Genomic DNA, 19,022 nt, shown 5'->3' on the forward strand with positions numbered 1-19,022 from the left:
TAAAATTTCTGTTTGACGTCTTCAGGAAATTTGAGCTTTTATATGTGTGTTATATAAATAAATATGTGCATGCACTTACATTTAAATCCATTGTAAAGTCATAAATTCTTTCTTTTTCATCTGTTTCCTGTTCACTTCTAAGGAAAACACTGATCCTGGGACTGCTGCCTGTAACAGTTGTCACCTGATTTTTTGTCAAGTGAGATGTTTAATGGGCTGTACAGCACAAAAGCTGACCCATTAGCTTTACTTACCCTGTACAAAAGGCAACTCAGATTCCTGAAGATTAACCACCTTCTCTTTGATGGGAATCAGGCAGAACACACTGAAGTGACCGCAGACTTTTGTCCATGCTGCCACCTACCTCTGCCTGATTTGCTCAATGCAATAGGAATTTTCAGGCTTTGTAGACTCATTTAATCACTGATTTCTCTAGAAGTGTGTGTTAGTATTTTATGATAGGGCTGTGATTGTCCAGTGAGCAGTGGAACTGCAAGCCAGACTCATTTCACATGAGTCAGAGAGGCAACCCAAAATCATAATGAATTTCTGCCACTGTCAACCACAGCTGGATTCAAACCAGATGCTAACAGCTGAGAGGCTCTTTAGCCTGTTATGGATCTTCCAAGCCACCTAGTCTCTAGTCTTTGCCTGCCCTGACTGAAGTTTATCAAAAATAATATCTATAGCTTAAGGAAATGCTTCCTGGTTCAGTAAAGTCTGGTGGGTAACTCTGCTCCCCTTTGTCTTGACCCCAATTATTAAACACTGATAAGAACTGGGAAGTAAGTGGTTGCATTATTTAACAAATGAAAGGTCAAAAGTGCTGCTATTCAGTAAGGTCAAAGGTTACCATCACTGTTATTAAACAGTTCGAAAGCAGTTTCTCCCATTCCTTGCCATCCCAGGCTGAAACAAGGAGCTGGTCAGCAGTGGGCAGACAGGAGGGAAGAGAGGCACCAGGCATTATTCAGCTGTCATCTGGCTAGGTGGCATTTCTGAGACACCTGTTTCAGCAAGGGAAGGTCCACAGTCCAGCAGCTGCCATCAGAGGACTGAGTTCTCCTGCCTTTGCACAGAACATGCACATACCTGTGTGCCAAAAGGTTTCCACTTGTCCCAGCTCCACCCTTTAGAGCTGGCATCCTTTTGGGGGAGAAAAGAGTCTCAGGTTCCCTTCCACTCATCACAGGCAAGGTAGCAAAGCTTGCTGAGCATCTTGAAATACATGTGAGTTGTTGCTGTGTGCACAGTGTCTCCTGGATGCTTCCACACCTTTCACAAAACATTTGAAAACCTTTTTAGTGATGTAGTGAAGTGAACTCATCTTCATACATGTTCTTTAGTATACCTCATCTCCAAAGAAAGAAAAATAGCTATGTCATTTCCATTTCTGCTGGTACAAATTGATAAGGCTGTCCTCAAAATCCGCTTGCAGAACAACTATTGCACTGTCCTGGGCATCCATTGGGCTGACACTGATCACAAGGTATAGTGCCATCCATCACCTGGTTTTTTTGTGTGGTGGGGACAAATCTGCATTTGGTTCCCATGCAGCAAAAAATGGATAATGGTTATTCCTTCCAGGTGTGTTGAATATAAAATCTAACCTTCCTTCAAATCATCTCAAAATTTCAGATTGTCTCTGACTTCATAAACATTGCAGTTTTGAATAATTTTCCTGCTTGTAAGTCCTTACTGCTAAGGATAGTAAAAGATAGTAAGCAAGAGAGGAAAGTACAGGGTTTTTCTCAATAAGGAAGGAAAGATAGATGGCTGCTTGTCAGAAGGGGAGGAGACTGTGGACGACAAACAGCTGAACAAACTTCAAGAACTGCAAAGTGAAGCCTTGAGCTATGCTGAGGATAAAAAGTAAGGAACTAGAGCCAAGTGATGTTTTAACAGGAACAGGAGGGATCTGGAGTGTCCCTCCCTGATATAATACAGACACTTTCCTCTGTCTTGGAGATTGTACTAAACATGGAAAAATGCTGGGAGTACCTTGACTGCACATTGTTCAAAGGAAAAGGATGTGGGTCTTTTGTCTCATCTAGGACCAATACTGTTTTCTCCATTAGTGGGACCTGAGCTAGCTGTGTGCAGTCATGGGGAGACACAGAGAGGAAGGGGTGAAAGTGCAGTGTGTGCCATGAGCTGGACTCCTCCACTTCTGGAATGTCTGCAGTAGCACTCTTGGTAACAGCAAGAAATTTGGCTAGTAGGTCAGGATGGGAGCAGCTGTGCTGAGATACTGAAGAAATCTGCAGGAGGACTGTCACAAGCCTTCCCTGGAGATTCTCTTTGGCATAATCCTGGGCAGGCAATATACCCAAAAAAAGTGGTCATCCTGCCTTACTCAGGAAAAGACAAGCACGAGAGCCAAAGAGCTTTGTCATTTCGTGACATCAAATCTTCTATGTCTTTAAGGTTTGTTTCATGCTTTTCATCACTCCCCTAATAGCCTCTATCATACTGACTGCTCTTGGCACAGGGGACAGGTAGAGTTTACTGGGGTAAGAAATACCAATGTGCTGATTACATCATCCTGCCCGGGCATCACTTCAGTTGCTGTGATACTTCTAGCTGACAGCTGAGCACACATGTCTCTCTTGGTTGTTTTTCAGGTACCCAGAGGGGTGAGATGTAGCACTGTGACTTTGCACATACCATGCTGCCAGTTGGACTGCTGATAGCCTGAGCAGGAAAGTGCTGTTGAGGAATCCTGGGAAAGACAGAATAGCACAAGGAGAAATTGCTGTGTCAATGTAGTTCTGACTGTGGTTAGGCTTCAGGAGAATTTAATGCATTGTTATAGCTGTTATCCACATTGTTGTGGGTATTATCCAGCCCATCATTTTTGTGTCTTGGCACTAGGATTTAATATATTTACAAATAGCTAACACAAGATTTTTCAGACATCCTACAAGGTCAGGCAGTGCATAGAAGACTGCTAAATTGTTTTGGCGATTCCCTGGATGTAACCTGCTGATGACATTCCCTGGTCTTTATAAATTTGATTTTTAGGACTGACACTCAACTCTACAAGCTGCAGTTGCTACAGCAAAATGCTAAGAGCATGCCTTATAATGCATGCCTTATAATAAACCTGACTGATTTAGGCTTTTCAGGGCTGTGACCAAAACTACACATCACAGAGTGGAACGAATCAGCTGCCAGTGGTAATCACAGTCTTGGTGTAATGAGGTTTAATCAACTTGTCCTTGGAAGAGAGATCAACAAGTTCTGAAGCTTTCAAGTGGCTCCAGGCAGAATCTCTCTAGTGTTTAAGCAAAAAAGCAATGAAGACTGGGGTGATGCTTGACGCATGTGGCAAGCTGCTGATGGGATGGATGTTTCTGGCCTAGCACCTGAGAGCCCAGAGCAGAAGCAAAGAAGTGCATGCAGGGGAGCTCTGGAATCAGAAGGATTGATAAGGCAGAGCTCATTAACTAAAGATAAGGTTTCCAGACAATATTCTTCTTGTAGTAGTCTTGGTTTTTATCCAGGCAGAGCTTATTCCTGTTGGAGACCTCTGCATATCTCTCTTTGCCAGATAGTCAGAGATCACTAGCCTTTTCTCAGTGTCACTTTCTATACTGATTGCCATTTTCAATAGGGTTTTTGTTTTTTTTTCCCTCAGAAAATACCTCCCAATATGAAATTTCTACTCAGTCTAAGGCACCTACTTATGTATTTTTACCTTTAAAAATGTATAGGAGCCCAAGACCAGCTCAGGTGGGGTGTGCAGCTTCAGATAACTGTGTCCTCCAAGCATCAAACAACCAGAGAGATGTTTGCATCCCCATTTCTGGAGCACTGACTATTGCCAGAAAACTTAGCCATATCCTCAGCAAGCCTTTTGCCTTTGTGTGGATTCATTCTTTCACCTGCTGCTTAATTACTTTGTTTTAAAAACCTAGCTGCATTGTGCTGACATTTATATGTGGTTTCTATTCTCAGTAATAGAGATGAGCCAGGTAAATTATGTCAAAAAAGGGGAGGAAAAGAGGGTTCTTTGCACAGCATCTGCTGCAGAGGCTGTTCCTCCACATGCAGTGTGTGGCCCTCACCCAGGCAGCCTTGTAACTGCTAACAAAGGAGGGGTTTCCTCATTTTTACTGCAAGACTGAAACATATGTTCTGTCTAATTCAGGAGAAAATGTTACTCTGAAATTTCCAGCTTTTCTTTCCTGCCTCAACTCAGCTCTGGGCAGAGATTGAGGAAATCTGAGATGACCCAGGAGAGAGAGCAGCAGAGACCTCTGCCTAAACTGTTTGAATAGATACCCTTTCCAAATGCTGGCACCTGGGAATCCTTTAATGACTTGGATGGTGCTTTGGGTAGACTGAATATCTCCTTTCAGAAACAGAGGCTTATTATTATTATTTATTTATCTGCCTTAAATCCTGCAAGCAGTTGGAAAGTAACCCTTTCTTGTGTTACATTCCTACCAGTGTGCTGAATATCATGAGGCCAAAGTTTATTCTCATTTACTCTGATGTAACTGCAAGTATAAATCTGTATTAAGGCAGATACTTTACATCAAATTTTCAAAGGGCAGAATTTGTTTTTATTCACTTAGTAATCTTAAACACACATCTCCCATTCATAAGGGAATTATATGTGAAAAATTCCAAATGTTAAATGGATATGTGCCTCAAACATAGCTATTATTGAAAAGCTAAGTAATAATTTGCAACTGAGAGGATAGGGTTGTCATTGAAAGAAGTAGTAGAACACCATGTAAAAAGTATTTTGTCCTCTGCATCAGGAAATTGTTATAACAACTGAATTTTATTGACATTTCTTTATTTACAGAACTCTGGTAGGAGTAATTTTTCCTCCTTGTCTGCATAGAGGCATCTATTTGATCTAAAGAGAGAATGCAATCTTTGGTGTTACGGATATGCATGAAGACACTTCTTAATAATCTGTTCCAGAGCCCTAATCTCCTAAAATTTATTTCCTACCTCTCTTCTTCTTGTCTAGAGTTGTTTGTCATTGTCTGCATCAGTCCCCAAATCTGATCTACTCTATAAAATCATCATTTGTACGCCTGAGCCACATTCTCTTCAGACTCCTGCCTTTCTTGGCTTCATCTGTTTTCCAGATCTTTAAACAATTCATAGCAAAAACCATGAAGTGAACAAGTAAATGCTGCAGCTTTGGAGGTTTTCCTTTACCTGAGCCCAGCTTACAACTGCAAGGGTGAAGGTTGCTCTGGTTTGTTTGGCACCTTGCAGAATGAATCCTGCTCCCAGTCTGGCCTTTAGTTTTTATGGGATTACAAGTAGTGTCACAATAATAAATACCAGCTTGCTTTCCTGCAGAAACTGTTACATTTGCCATTGCTTCTACCAGCCTCTACCTCAGAATTTCCTGCAGCAGAATGACCTTGTCCAGCAAGGTCTGGAGGTCATTGCAGATCTGAGCTAAGGAAGTTTCCCCATGACAATAAGAGAAACCACATGCTCAAGTCCCCCCTGTGAGTTTGTCAGTGCAGCAGCACAGCAGTATGCCCATAAAAATGGTGTGGGTCTCTCGCGGCTAGTTATTTGGGCTTCATAGCCAGCCACAGGGTGATTTCCTGCTTAAAACAACTTGTGAGGTGTAGAGGTGCATCTGAACTGTGAGGCCTGGGGCTGTTTTCCAGCTTGGAGACCCAGATGTGCACTGCTGCTTGTTTGTCAGGATGCAGCTGGGGTGTGTACTTGTCTGCCCTCTCTTCTCTCTTCTCCCTACCATGCTTCCAGCTTTCCATTGGGAAAAAAACAGATTGAGAGCAGGAGGGTGGGTGGTGTGGTGGACTCCTGGTTTAGTCTGCCTCAGAATTTCATACAGTTCACCTCAAACTAATAACATTGCAAAGCTTGACCTGGCACAGTAGAATCACTGTGGGACAGGCTGTTTCCAGCTTCTGAGCACCTAAGACCTGCAGACTGGGACTGTGGTAGTGCTTTTGAACCAAATTTCCTTTCCCAGACAACCACCATGAGATGTCCTCAGGCATTCTTTGTTTTACAGTTACCATTACCAGTAGGATGAGCTAAGGTATAATTTTTTTGGGAGAGGGCTGTTAGGGTCAATACTGACAAATCTGCCTAGTTCTAGGACTTCAGTGGGTCTCTGTGTGCAAATGCTTAATCAATTTTAAAATACAAAACTACCTGAAGTTTCCTTTTCATTTAACCACAGCTTTATTTTTGCCCCTATTTACCCAGAATCACATCCTTTCAGCTTGAGATCATCTGTCTTAAAAATTATGGGCTGTTAGGGTGTGTTTTTAGTTTCCCCACATTATGGTTTCTCCCTTTCCCCCTCTCTATGCTATTTGGTCCGTCCCTCCTTCTCCTCCTCCCCCTTTTGCCTGTCAATCTTCCCTTTCCCCACCCCAGTTATATAACTTGCTGCTGAGTCATTCCCCTGACTCCACCCTGGGGCTTGTCTGTCACCCTGAGGCCTCTCCCTCCCATCCAGAACCAGCTGGGGCCTTGGGTGATAGGCTGATCCCCAGGGACCCCTCCTTCCCCCTCTCCCTATTAGATATCTCCCTTGATTGTCATACCCTTTACCACTCCCTGGTTATTCCCCATTGGTTCATTGATGTTCCCTCCCCATGTTACCACCCACTGTTATAATCCCCTGCCAACTGTACCCTCTTGCCTTTTGGGGCATACCCTATTCGAGCTAAGGTGGTGCCCGTGGACCACCAATAAACTTGGAGCTGCGGTACCCTTGAAAGGACGACTCCTGAGTCTTTGTCATCGGCACACAGGGTCCCCTAGAAGTTTAGTGCAGCAAGACTCACAGGTAATACCCCTCGCCCGCAGTGGCCAAAGGGGGTGGCTTTTGTTGACAAGCATGCCTAGCACTGAGCTAGCTGCTGACCAAAGGAGGCACCGCATCAACTTGGCGCCCAACGTGGGCCCTGGAATTGCTGCCAGACCCCTCGCACAAAACCAGCGGGGCTGCCACCCCTGGATTTACAAAACTCCACACGACAGCCTGCAAGAGGTCCATGGCCCTGAGTTACCCCCAGTCGCAGCAGGCCTTGTTTTAGAGGTTGCGCTCCTGGGGGACGGGAGAGGCAGCTTCCTTGGAAGTCTCTCCCCAACAAAGACCCCACTTCAGATTTTATTTGCCCCCTGGACTTGGTAAGTAGGGAAAATTCCCTATATCTTTTCTTTCTTTCCCCCCTTCCTTTTTCTTCTCTCTCTTTGGGTGCGGGACAAGGGGATCCTTTCCTCTTTTATTCCCTGGGTGGGGGAAAGATTTTGGGGTTGTCCAGTTGGGGCTGTTTCAATTTCTTTTTACCTTTTTTCTGAAGTGGGAATTTTATTTGCTCTGCATTTTTTGAAACATCATAATGGTCAACAAGTTGTCTGCAGAGCAGAAGGGGGTCTTCCTCCAAGTTGTGGGTATCCTATTGGGGGGTGGGGTGTCTGTTAAGAAAGGTCAAGTTAAAGATCTAGTGAGGTGGCTCTTTCTTCATTTCCCTGAGGTGACTACCCCTGAAAAGGTGACTGATAACCAATTTTGGGATCAAGTTGGACAAAAATTAACAATTCTAGGCAAAACAGGGAGTAGTCAGATTTCTAAATTAACATTTTGGGCTTTGCAAATTCAAACAATTTTAAAAGCAAAACAGGGAATGGAGATAGAGCCATCATCCGACAGATCTTCCCCAGTTATGTTCTCCCCTAGCCCTCTTCCCTCCCTGGTTTCCCCTAGACCTGGAATTCTGAGGGGAGCAATCCACGATCCAGCGCGGGGCTGCTACTGACTCCCCGGCTCTCCTCAGAATACTGGGTCCCCCCGCCTGAGGAGTCTCGGATGTCTGACTCCCCAGGAATTTTCCAGTCCCCATCTTTCCCCAAAATGTACAGTTCTATCCAAAAAATCCCCAAAGTTTGTTAGATTTAACATCCCCGATTCCCCATCTCCCCAAGATGGCCCCCAGAGAAGCCAAGATGACAGATACCGCATGGCTTTTCCCGCCACTTGTTCTCCTCCTCAAGATAGCACTGGCACCGAGGGGAGAAAATGGTGGGCGCCACGTGGATTTTCCCGCCTCTTGGTCTTCTTCTTCCCAAAATCCCTTTCGTTCCCCTTCCAACCCCTTCCGGTCCTTTGACCCCTCCCCCGGTTCCCGCTCCTCCCTTTCCTTGGCCCCTCCTCTTCCCTGCAATCCCGCCTCCAGCTCCGACTCCAGTTCCCACGGATTTGACCCCTCCCACCAATGTTACGCCTCTAACCCTGGTTCCTCCCTTGGCCACTCCCCCCAGGCAGAAGTCCCTCCTCCCACGGGCTCCACCCTGTCCCTTGGTCCCTCCCACCTGGAACCACCTTCCGGTTCCCACAGTCCTCCTTCCGGTTCCCACGATTGTAGGACCGGGGAGGTGGGGCCTGGGAGCAGAAGCAGCTCTCACTTACCATCAGGATCCCTCCCTGAAAACAGCAGTCCCACACAGACACTCCTGGCTGCGCCAGTCACCTACATCCCAATGGCCAAGGGTGGCACGCGCGCCCAGTGAACCCCACTGCTATTTCAAGTTACCAAAGAGTTATGCAGGGCGCAGTGGGAGTTCACTCGGGAGAGCGAGTGCTTCCGGGGGATGCGGATGGCCACTTTGTCAACAGACCTTACCCCTGCAGATGTCCACCAGCTCTTCTCCTGCCTCTTGACTCCTACGGAGTTCTTGAGGTGGGAGACAGAGTGGTGGAAGGAGGTCTGGGCCTCCCTTTACCAACTTTGGGAGGACCTGGCCACTGCTCATGACGCAGGGGGAAGGATGCTCTCCCTTGACCACCTCTGCGGTCAAGTGGAGTGGGCCGACGGAGGGCGACAGGCCTCAGAAATCCCCCGGAATGCGTTGCGAGAATCCGTGTGGGCAGCAGAAAGGGCGTTCTTAAATCTTAAACCGAAGGGTCAGGTCTTGAATTACCTCAAGATCATGCAGTCCCCCAATGAGACCTTTTTAGATTATGTCGAGAGGCTCCGCAGGTCGGTGGAGCTCCAGATAAAAGATGAAACTGCGAGGCAGGAGGTGCTGCGGGAGATAGCGGCAGTCAACGCAAATGCCCAGTGCAAAGCAACCATCCTGAGTCTCCCTCTGGAGCCAAAGCCAACCCTACATGACATTCTAGAAGTGTGTGAGATAAAGGTCGACTTCTTGACGACGGAAGAACCACCTAATGGGGGACCTGCACCAGCCACACCACCGCCAGCCAGACCGAGACCAGCCCGACACGCCTATGCCGCCAACACCGGACCGCCGATGCCGCATCAACGCCCTCGACCCATAGAGCACAGCCAGAGACCAGGAGACCGTTGCTTCCTGTGTGGGACTCCAGGACATTGGTTTGGGGACTGCACCCTAAAAAAGGGATTTCCATCAAATTAAGAAACAACAGGGCAGGACCCAGGGACCGCCAAAAAACTGACTTTTGAGCGCAGCTCCCTCCTGCGCTCGGACATAAATTTGGTGGGCTCTGTGTTTTCGCAGGGAGGGGGATTCCAGCAGACGCCCACACCAACCTCAACAGCCACTAAAATGGACTCAACAATTCCTGGACTGGACATTATTCCAACGGATAGTACACGTGCACTCTACGAGCAGCAACACCGCAGGCCCATCTTAACAACAATGTCGTGTTTTTCCCCTTTCAGGCTCCAGCTGACAAAACTGCTGCACCTCCATGACTCAGACCGCCACCTAGTCTTGGTGGCGCCAGAGGGTTCAGGTACCTGGGACCAGCTGAGATGGAAGTACATCGTTGTTGGCGACACAAAATACACACCCCAGGAGATCATGGTACTGCCCGGGTTAGTGACATCAGACCCAGGGCGCTTCATGCTTCCCCTGCATTGTGTTCGCCTGCCAGTGTTTCTCCCCAAGGGTCAAATAGTGGTCCAAGCCATCCCAGTCCCCGAACCACCTTGGGACCGGGAGCAGGCTGAAATTTAAGAAAAAACTTATTCCATCTGTCTATTGGGCACAGGCCCTTGGGGAGAACAAGCCAAAAATAACTTGTGGCCTTAATTTCTGGGGCGAGCGAAAGACAGTGCAGGGGCTCCTGGACACTGGGGCGGATGTGACGATGATTCCCGCTTGGGAGTGGCCATCACATTGGGAATTGCAAAACGTGGCCGGACGCGTGCAGGGTGTAGGGGGTATTAAATTGGCACGACAAGCTAAGAGCATTGTACAAATTGAGGGGCCAGATGGGTAATTGGCTTCCAAACGCCTGTTCGTTTTGGATTTTATGGAACCCCTCTGGGGAAGAGACCTGATGGCCCAGTGGGGGGCAAAAATTGACATCCCTAAGCCCCCCCAGCTTTTTCGGGCGGCAGCCACTGAGGAGCGCCCCACCCAAAAACTGAATTGGCTAACAGATGAACCAGTTTGGGTGGAACAGTGGCCACTCAACAAACAAAAACTAGCAGCACTCGAGGAACTCGTGAAGGAGCAACTTAAGAAAGGTAACATCGTGGAGACCACCTCTCCGTGGAACTCCCCTGTCTTTGTTATTATAAAGCCTAACAAGGACAAATGGCGGCTCCTTCACGACCTCCGTGAAATAAACAAAGTCATTGAAGATATGGGGTCTCTCCAACCAGGGATGCTGTCCCCATCAATGCTCCCCCGCAATTGGAATTTGGCCATAATAGACATAAAAGACTGTTTCTTTCAAATTCCCCTACATCCTGACGACGCCCCACGGTTCGCCTTCTCGGCTCCTACCATCAACCAAGAATCCCCAAGGAGAAGATACCACTGGAAAGTTCTTCCTCAGGGCATGAAGAACAGCCCAGTCATCTGCCAGTGGTACATCTCCTCCTTGCTGTCCCTGTCCGTGTAGCTGTAGGAGATGCCATCATCCCGGACTACATGGACGACATACTGGTGTGTGCCCCCATGGACGATCTGCATACCTATGCACTTGGCCTAACAATGGATTCATTGATTGCTGCAGGGTTCAAGCTCCAGACCAAGAAGATTCAGAGGATGCCACCTTGGAGGTACCTGGGGCTGCAGATGAAAGCGAGGACCATTGCTCCTCAAAAACTGGAAATTCGCAATTCTGTCCAGACCCTAGCGGACCTTCAACAACTGTGTGGGTCGTTAAATTGGGTAAGACTGTGGCTGGGTATCTCCACCAAAGACCTGGCCCCCCTTTTCAATTTATTGGAAGGGGGAGAGGGGCCTAGTTCCCCACGGACCCTTACCCCAGAGGCGCAGAAGACTTTAGAAAAGGTACAAATATAAATGTCTGCCAGGCAGGCCCACCGCTACCAACTGGGTCCGCCCTTCCAGTTCATCATCCTGGGAAAATTGCCACACCTCCATGGGATGATATTTCAGTGTCACAGTAAGATCAGGGAGGAGGACCATGGCTCGAGGGACCCTCTCTTGATCATAGAGTGGGTTTTCCTCAGTCATCTTCGGTCCAAGAGAATGACCTTGCCACAGGAGCTGATGGCTGACCTCATCCAGAAAGCGTGGCTGCGCATCAGGGAGTTGGCAGGGTGCGACTTCAACATCATTCACGTCCCAATCCAATTATCCATGGGCCAATTTACAAAAGCAATGTTGGAGCACTTACTCCGTGAAAATGAGTCCCTGCAGTTTGTGTTGGACAGCTACACTGGTCAAATTTCAATTCATTGGCCGGCCCACAAAATTTTTAATTTGGATGTCCAATTTTCACTATCACTCAAAAGGGTCCAGAGTAGGCAACCTCTAAAGGCCCTGACAGTTTTCACTGACGCGTCCAGAGCATCCCACAAGTCCGTAATGACTTGGAAGGATCCTCAGACTCAGCAGTGAGAGGCAGATATTGCCAAGGTGGAAGGATCACCTCAAGTAGCTGAGTTGGCCACTGTTGTCAGGGCATTTGAGAGGTTCCAGGAACCCTTCAATTTGGTTACAGATTCGGCATATGTAGCTGCTGTAGTGTCCAGGGCTGAAAACGCAATCTTGCAGGAAGTGCCTAACACCGCCCCATATGTGTTGCTCTCACAACTAATAGATCTTGTCTCCCACTGAGAACAACAATTTTATGTGATGCATGTCAGGTCGCACACTGACATGCCGGGGTTCATTGCCAAGGGCAATCGAAGAGCTGATGCCCTGGCGGCCCCGGTACACATGGTGCCACTCCCTGACCGGTTCCAACGAGCCAAGGTCAGTCATCAGAAGTTCCACCAGAATGCACCTAGTCTGGTCCGGCAATTCCAACTGACCCGCGACCAGGCCAAGGCCATTGTGGCAACATACCCCCAGTGCCAGAACCACAAGATGCCCGCACTCAGTGCTGGGGTGAATCCCAGAGGGCTGCACAGCTGCGAGGTGTGGCAAATGGGTGTCACCAAGATCCCCGAGTTTGGCAGGCTTAGGGATGTCCATGTATCAGTGGATACCTTTTCTGGCGCCGTCTATGCCCATGCAGGGGAGAAGGCAAAGGATGTCATCAACCACCTCATCGATGCCTTCTCCATGTTTGGAGTCCCTAAGGTTTTAAAAACAGACAATGCCCCTGCATACGGATCCAAGCTTCCTGCAGCAATGGGGAGTGGAGCACACCACCGGCATTCCCCACTTCCCCACAGGTCAAGCCGTAGTTGAGAGGACCCACCAGAGCCTGAAGAAGATCATCAAACACCAATGAGCAGCTATGAAGGCAGAGTCCCCTCATGTCCAGCTGGCACAGGCGTTGTTCACACACAATTTTCTAAATTGTGCGTTTGAGAACCTGAACCCTCCCATTACGCGGCACTTTAAGACCAACCCTCAGTTGGAGCTGAAAGAGAAGCCACCGGTCCTTATAAAAGACCCTGAAACCTGGCAACTGCAAGGACCATTTGAGCTCATCACTAGGGGGTGAGGGTATGCATGTGTTGCTACCCCCTCAGGGCTGAGATGGGTGCCTGCAAAGTGGGTACGCCCATACATTACCAAGCCAGTTCAGGCCACACTTATCAGACAAGTCGAGGACGTCTGCTGGAGGAGAAGGCAATGGACCAATTCAATCTAAGTTACCCCTTATTAACCCTCTTTTTATATTTACTTCACAGCCTCAGCCCGAGACCACCAGAAACAGCATGGACCCCAACCACCTGCTCGTTCTACTCTGCCTCACCATCCCCAGCTCTGCATGGATCGTTCCCCAGCCAACAAAGAACGTCTGGAAGACGCTGGCACAAGCCCTTGGGCAGGACAACATCTGTTTGTCCACCTCTTCCGCTGCCGACCCATTCCTGTTCTGCCTTGTAGGGATCCAATATAAATTAGATGATTTCCCCTTCACCTTCCCTAACCCCACCGCTTCTCCCAGCAAGAAAGCCTGCTCCTTCACCATCCACCAGCTGGACACGTGGAGATGGGTCAAACTGCTCCCCCTGATGGAAGATAGTCCCCAGGAATTGGACCTACTTGGATACTCTCCCTCTTATACCTGTATTCATTTTGATGTTACCCCAGATCCCCAGGACTGGCCTAAAATTGAAGTCAGACAATCTAATCAAGCCTACACCGCAAAGGAATGGTGCCAACGAGTAATCAAAATCCCTATGTTTTCCACCCCCGACAACCATCCCCATTCCCTCCCAAAAGGCACATTCTTAATTTGTGGCACCCGGGCCTGGGCTGGCATCCCCCCTCACCTTATTGGAGGCCCTTGTACCTTCGGCCAGTTGAGCCTGTTTATCCCCAACCAGACAAAAATTTCTCATTGGAAACAGATTAATGGAACCTTCCAATTGGCTTGGCTAAAACGGGATACCGAACTCAGTAATCTGGATAAAAATTGTGACTCTGAAATTTTTCATTGGTCCAAGCCAAAAGGCATGGACACAATTGTGTTTTTACCATGGGTGGCCATTGCCCATGCCTTCAGGGAATTGGCCGGCCTGGAGTGCTGGGTGGTGAAACAGGCCAATGTTACCTCAACTGCGCTTGCTGGTCTCCTATTAGATGAGGAGGTAACAAGGCAGGCAACCCTCCAAAATCAGGCAGCCATTGACTTCCTCCTCCTGCTCCATGACCATTCCTGTGAAGAATTTGAGGGCTTGTGCTGTATGAACTTAACATCCAAGGGTGGGGATGTCCGGAAAGCAATCAATAAATTGCAAGATATGATTAAAGACATCAAAAAGGAGACTGGGGATTGGTTGAGTGTCCTGGTTTGTAAGATAAGCTTGTATTCTATTTGCCATCTGTTGGAGGTTGGGTAGGTTTATTATCTCTTCCAAGAATGATGGTTTGCTCCGAAGAGGTAATGGTTTGTTAATGGGCCATTGACTGACTCACTGCAGGCCTGGTAACGTTACACCATCCCATTGTGAGATGCTCTACCCAGAGGGGGAAGCCAAGCACTCTTTTATGGTATAAAGTGGTACCTTTTGGGAGACAGAGCAGCTCTCTCTCTTTGTGGGATTCCCAGAGAAGCAGCTCCTTCGGCAGGATGCCCAGAGAAGCGGCTCCTTCGGTGGGATTCCCAGAGAAGCAGCTCCTTTGGCGGGATTCCCAGAGAAGTGGCCCCTTCGCTGGATTTACAGAGGAAGACCGGCCCAACTACCACCAGATCTTCAGAGAAAACTATACCCTTCTAAAGATCACCACTTCAGCTGCAATTCATCAGCCACTGCAAGAGGAGCAGCTGTCCTTTCAACTGGACTGCTACCAACACCCCGACTCCTCAGGGTATCAGGTTGTGGACTTTATCACTAGTTCTGTTTGTACCAATTGCATTTGCCTTTTTAAATTGTTATTTAGTTTCTCCTAGTAAAGAATTGTTACTCCCATTCCCATATCTTTTCCTGAGAGCCTTTTAATTTAAAAATCCTGGTAATTTGGAGGGAGGGGGTTTACCTTCTCCATTGCACAGGAGGCTTTTGCCCTCCTTCACAGACTCCTGTCTTGTCAAACCAAGACATTGAGCGACCTGGTGGGGTATTGGGGCATCTCAGGCTGGGCCACTTCTATCATTTGTTTGGGTCTAATGGTTGTGTTTGTTCTTATTTTAGCCCTTGTTATATTTGGAATTCTGAGACGGGTGGTGTCCGGCCTCATCACCAAAGCCCTAACAGTCCACACAGCAAACCTGGCTGCCCTCCTCCCTGCCCAGGAGCCTGATGTGGACGAAAAAGATCAACCAGTCCCAGAACTCGAGGAGGGACCCTGGGTGGAGAAGGCTCCCACCTGCCAGCCGTGGTTTGCTGACACCTACCCGAATTCAGAATTCCTGCCCCAACCCGAGTTTAATTCATTTTAAGGAACTTTGAAGGACCTTTTAAAGGACTTTTCATCAGTTTTTCGTTTTGTTTAAAACAAAAAAGGGGGAGTTGTTAGGGTGTGTTTTTAGTTTCCCCACATTATGGTTTCTCCCTCTCCCCCTCTCTATGCTATTTGGTCCGTCCCTCCTTCTCCTCCTCCCCCTTTTGCCTGTCAATCTTCCCTTTCCCCACCCCAGTTATATAACTTGCTGCTGAGTCATTCCCCTGACTCCACCCTGGGGCTTGTCTGTCACCCTGAGGCCTCTCCCTCCCATCCAGAACCTTCCAGCTGGGGCCTTGGGTAATAGGATGATCCCCAGGGACCCCTCCTTCCCCCTCTCCCTATTAGATATCTCCCACACAGGGTCCCCTAGAAGTTTACTGCAGCAGGACTCACAAGTCATACCCCTCGCCCGCGATGGCCAAAGGGGGTGGCCTTCATTGACAAGCGTGCCTAGCTCTGAGCTAGCTGCCGACTGAAGGAGGCACCGTGTCAATGGGCCACAGCTGTATGGAGTTGGCTGAGGAAAGGTGAATGCTGCAGCCATTTTCTAAACATTATCTACTTGATGTAAAGAAAAATAGGAACTCAGGTATGCTGTTCGACATGTGCATTGCTGAGTGGTTGGAAGAATAGTGCTGTGAAAAAAAAACTGAAATCAGGAATAGGTTATAATACCGGCCAGAGGCTATTGGTTGAAGCCTAGGTCCAGCAGAAGTCAGTGTCAAAACTTTCACTGATTTTGCTGGATCAGGATCTCATCTGGAAAGTGCAAATGCAAAGTCAATGGAACTGCAGTTGCAGAAAGAGCAGTTATGCAGCTGTGGTCAGTGTTTCATATAGAGAAGCAAAATTACAAACCTACAGTATGAACTTGATGAAAAATTTAAAAGTGATTTTGAGGTGTCTACTTGTTCTGAAGAGAAGCTGTAAGATAATACCATGGGAGATGATTAGAGCATGGCCTGGGCTCTGGCCATGAGGAGATCCTCTCTCCCAAAGAAAACTCACAGCTGTCTCACATTACTGACTAAAGCAGACTCCTAAGGGGAGAGATTCCTCACAAATTACTTGTGAGAGCACAGCAGCATGGTTCAAACTCCCAGAGGACTTCTGGTTACAATTATATAACAATACTAAAGTCCATTGAACTTATTGCTTAAGCCAGAAGTAACCTTGGCTGATGATGAGCTCCCTTGTATGTTGTACAAATTCTACCTGGTAAATATTCACAGGCTTTGCACCCACCAGAGCAGCCCCCTTCTCCCTCAGTAGTAGGAACTTCAGATAGTTATTCCAACCCTATAGGAAGTGGTTTGGGAGAAGGCAGAATGAAAGAAATCTCTTTTTGTTTAGATTTAACAACACCTCCTTGGATACTCTGAACAATCATGAATAGTAAGTGGCATTATTACTCTTTCCCTCCACTGTTTTTAAGTAGAAAATTTAATGCTAGTACAACCTGAAGGTAGAAAGGGAAGCTTTTGCTTGTTTGTTTAGTAAGTGCTTTTTAAAGTTCCTTTTAAAATCATATTTTATAAGGTTTTTTTTTCTTTGCAAGGTTATGGCTAGAAAAGACCTGGAGTGGATGCAAAATTATCTCTCAGGTACTGTGCTCAGAAACAGATGTGAATTATGCTCTATGGGGTAACTCATTGACGTCTTTTATTATTACAGTTGTTGGATCAAAAACATAGTGGAGGTAGTGGAGACAGCAGGCCTTTTGAGCAGCCTAGGAACAGGCAAACAGCAAATGGGAATTTCACTGAATGGATTTTGTACAGCAAAAGCTTGGTACACAGTGCCCTCTTTGTTCCACAGAGAAGAGTGCATCCTTCTGAACCTTGTAGCAAGAAATAAGCAAAATTCTAGCTAAGAAGTATTTTGAAGGGAAACCAGCTGTTCAACTTGGCCTCCTCCTTAATCTTTGTGTGTTTGGAAATGCTGTGCAAATCAGGGCTCCTCCAGGCCAAAGTGGAGACTGCAACAAATATCTGAGTGTAGATATTTGTGTCCCTGCAAGGACATATATCAAACATGGACACACAGACCTTTGCCAGCAGAAGAGGGGCTTTGACCCTCTGTAGGAGCACCAGAACCAGAACTGTTTACTTCAAATGCTCTTTCTGTTGAAAGGCTCTTTGGGTTTGGAGCATTTGAGAGACCCAAATGCAAGGATCCAGTGAGATCCTCACTTGTTATATTCTCTGCCTCTGTTAGAGTTCAACCAGGCTTGTCACAGGCTGGAAATCTCTCTCCTCTCCTAATTTTGGTAGCAACAAGAGGATGGGTCTTTTCAGAGAGCCCTCCTCACTGAAAAAAACCACAAAATGCAGACATAGCAGAAGCTAAGAGCTTTCACACTCCAGGAAAACACAAAATTTCTGAGTTAGAAACATGGGAAGAATCTGAAAGTAGCCTGTTGCCCAGTGATGTGGAAATGCGTGTGGTGGACAGACTGCACTCGGCATCTGAGGATGCAGCAGCTGCTGTGCCTGGAGCACACACAGGTGCTGCTGAGGCCTCAGCTGCTCACAGTTCCAGGAACTGGAGGAAGAGGCAGCCAGAAGGAGCAAAGAAAACACAGACTGAATAATCAGGAAAAGAAGATAAACTGTGCTGAGTGGCAGCTGGTCTTTAGAAAACAGGCTGTGTAAATACCCCAAGGGCCTTGTGCATCATCCTTGGGAAGCTAGTCCCCAGAGGGGGACTCAGCTGGGTCACCATGCCACACCACTCCACAGTGGAGGTATGTTTACTTCTGCACAGTCTTCAGTGTTTCCTATGAGAACATTCCCCTGCTCATAATCAGTATCTGCTGACCTTTCAACGAGTGTTTCCCTTCTCTGTCTATACACATATGTTTGTGCCAGAAAAAGCCTCCAAATAAATTATTTACTGCTCATCTTCTGAAGGCAAACATGCAATCCAGGCCCGATTTTTACAGTGTTGAAGGGAGAGACCAGCGACCAAATAATAGGATTGTGCATTTTGTCTTCAATGCATAGGTGGCATACAGTGTACTTTCTCTACCTGTGCATAATGGAAGCAGTTTATAGGGAAAACTTGCATGGAATAATTTTCTGCATTGTATATACTGACAGTTTTCCTGATACTTTTGCAGTGGTAGGGATGGGTGACTTTTAGAAGAAGAATGCAGCTTGCCAGCAGTGTTTCAGTGCCTGCTGTTAATGTTGCCTCTGGCTGTAATTGTGCAAACCATCTTTCAATGAATATTTGACAAAAGGTATCACCAGTTTGTGCTTCTATTAACCCATAGCTCCATTTTGTATCTGCTATATCCCTTTCTTTTTCTGTTCATCCTTTGCTGTGTTTCTCTCTTCTCTCTCTGTCCTTCCTGTGGTTCTCCAGAAACGTGCTTTGTAATGTTTGTTCCCTGCAATTCATTTGTACTGGTGAGTTTGCCAGGCCTGGAGGCACACAGAAGTTTTGGCACTGACTTTGATCTGATCTTCAGTGATCTTGGTGAAAGAACTGACCCCAGCCTGGAGATGTGGGTTTCCTTATAGGACTCTGCAAAGGCCCCACAGAGCAGGGTTACCAAAGGAGAGGGTCAGCTGAAATGATTTGCTATGAAACATTGTCTTTGTCTAAGCTGAGGTTTGGAGCAGAAGAGCAGTGCTGACAAAGCAGCACTTAGGTGCCCTCTGGCCCTGCTTGGGGCTGCAGCTGTTGTAGCAGTGAGACATTCAGTCCTGCACCATCCAAAGCCTTGGTCTCCC

The 19,022-nt window shown here is 47.3% G+C and overlaps 1 protein-coding gene across 1 annotated transcript; it reads left to right on the top strand.

The window, feature by feature from the left end:
* Nucleotides 1–7,131: 7,131 nt before the first annotated feature.
* On the top strand, nt 7,132–14,813 carry LOC110481681 (uncharacterized). The gene is made up of 2 exons (XM_021550429.2): nt 7,132–7,155; nt 13,080–14,813. The coding sequence occupies exon 2, from the start codon at nt 13,107–13,109 to the stop codon at nt 14,235–14,237; it is 1,131 nt and encodes a 376-aa protein (XP_021406104.2). The 5' UTR covers nt 7,132–7,155; nt 13,080–13,106; the 3' UTR covers nt 14,238–14,813.
* Nucleotides 14,814–19,022: the final 4,209 nt, after the last annotated feature.

Source organism: Lonchura striata, chromosome 3 (assembly GCF_046129695.1).
Source record: "Lonchura striata isolate bLonStr1 chromosome 3, bLonStr1.mat, whole genome shotgun sequence".
Lineage (NCBI taxonomy): Eukaryota > Metazoa > Chordata > Aves > Passeriformes > Estrildidae > Lonchura > Lonchura striata.

Excerpts from the sequence above, each read along its gene's own strand:
- LOC110481681 (XM_021550429.2), top strand. The coding sequence starts at position 13,107 with ATGGACCCCAACCACCTGCTCGTTCTACTCTGCCTCACCATCCCCAGC.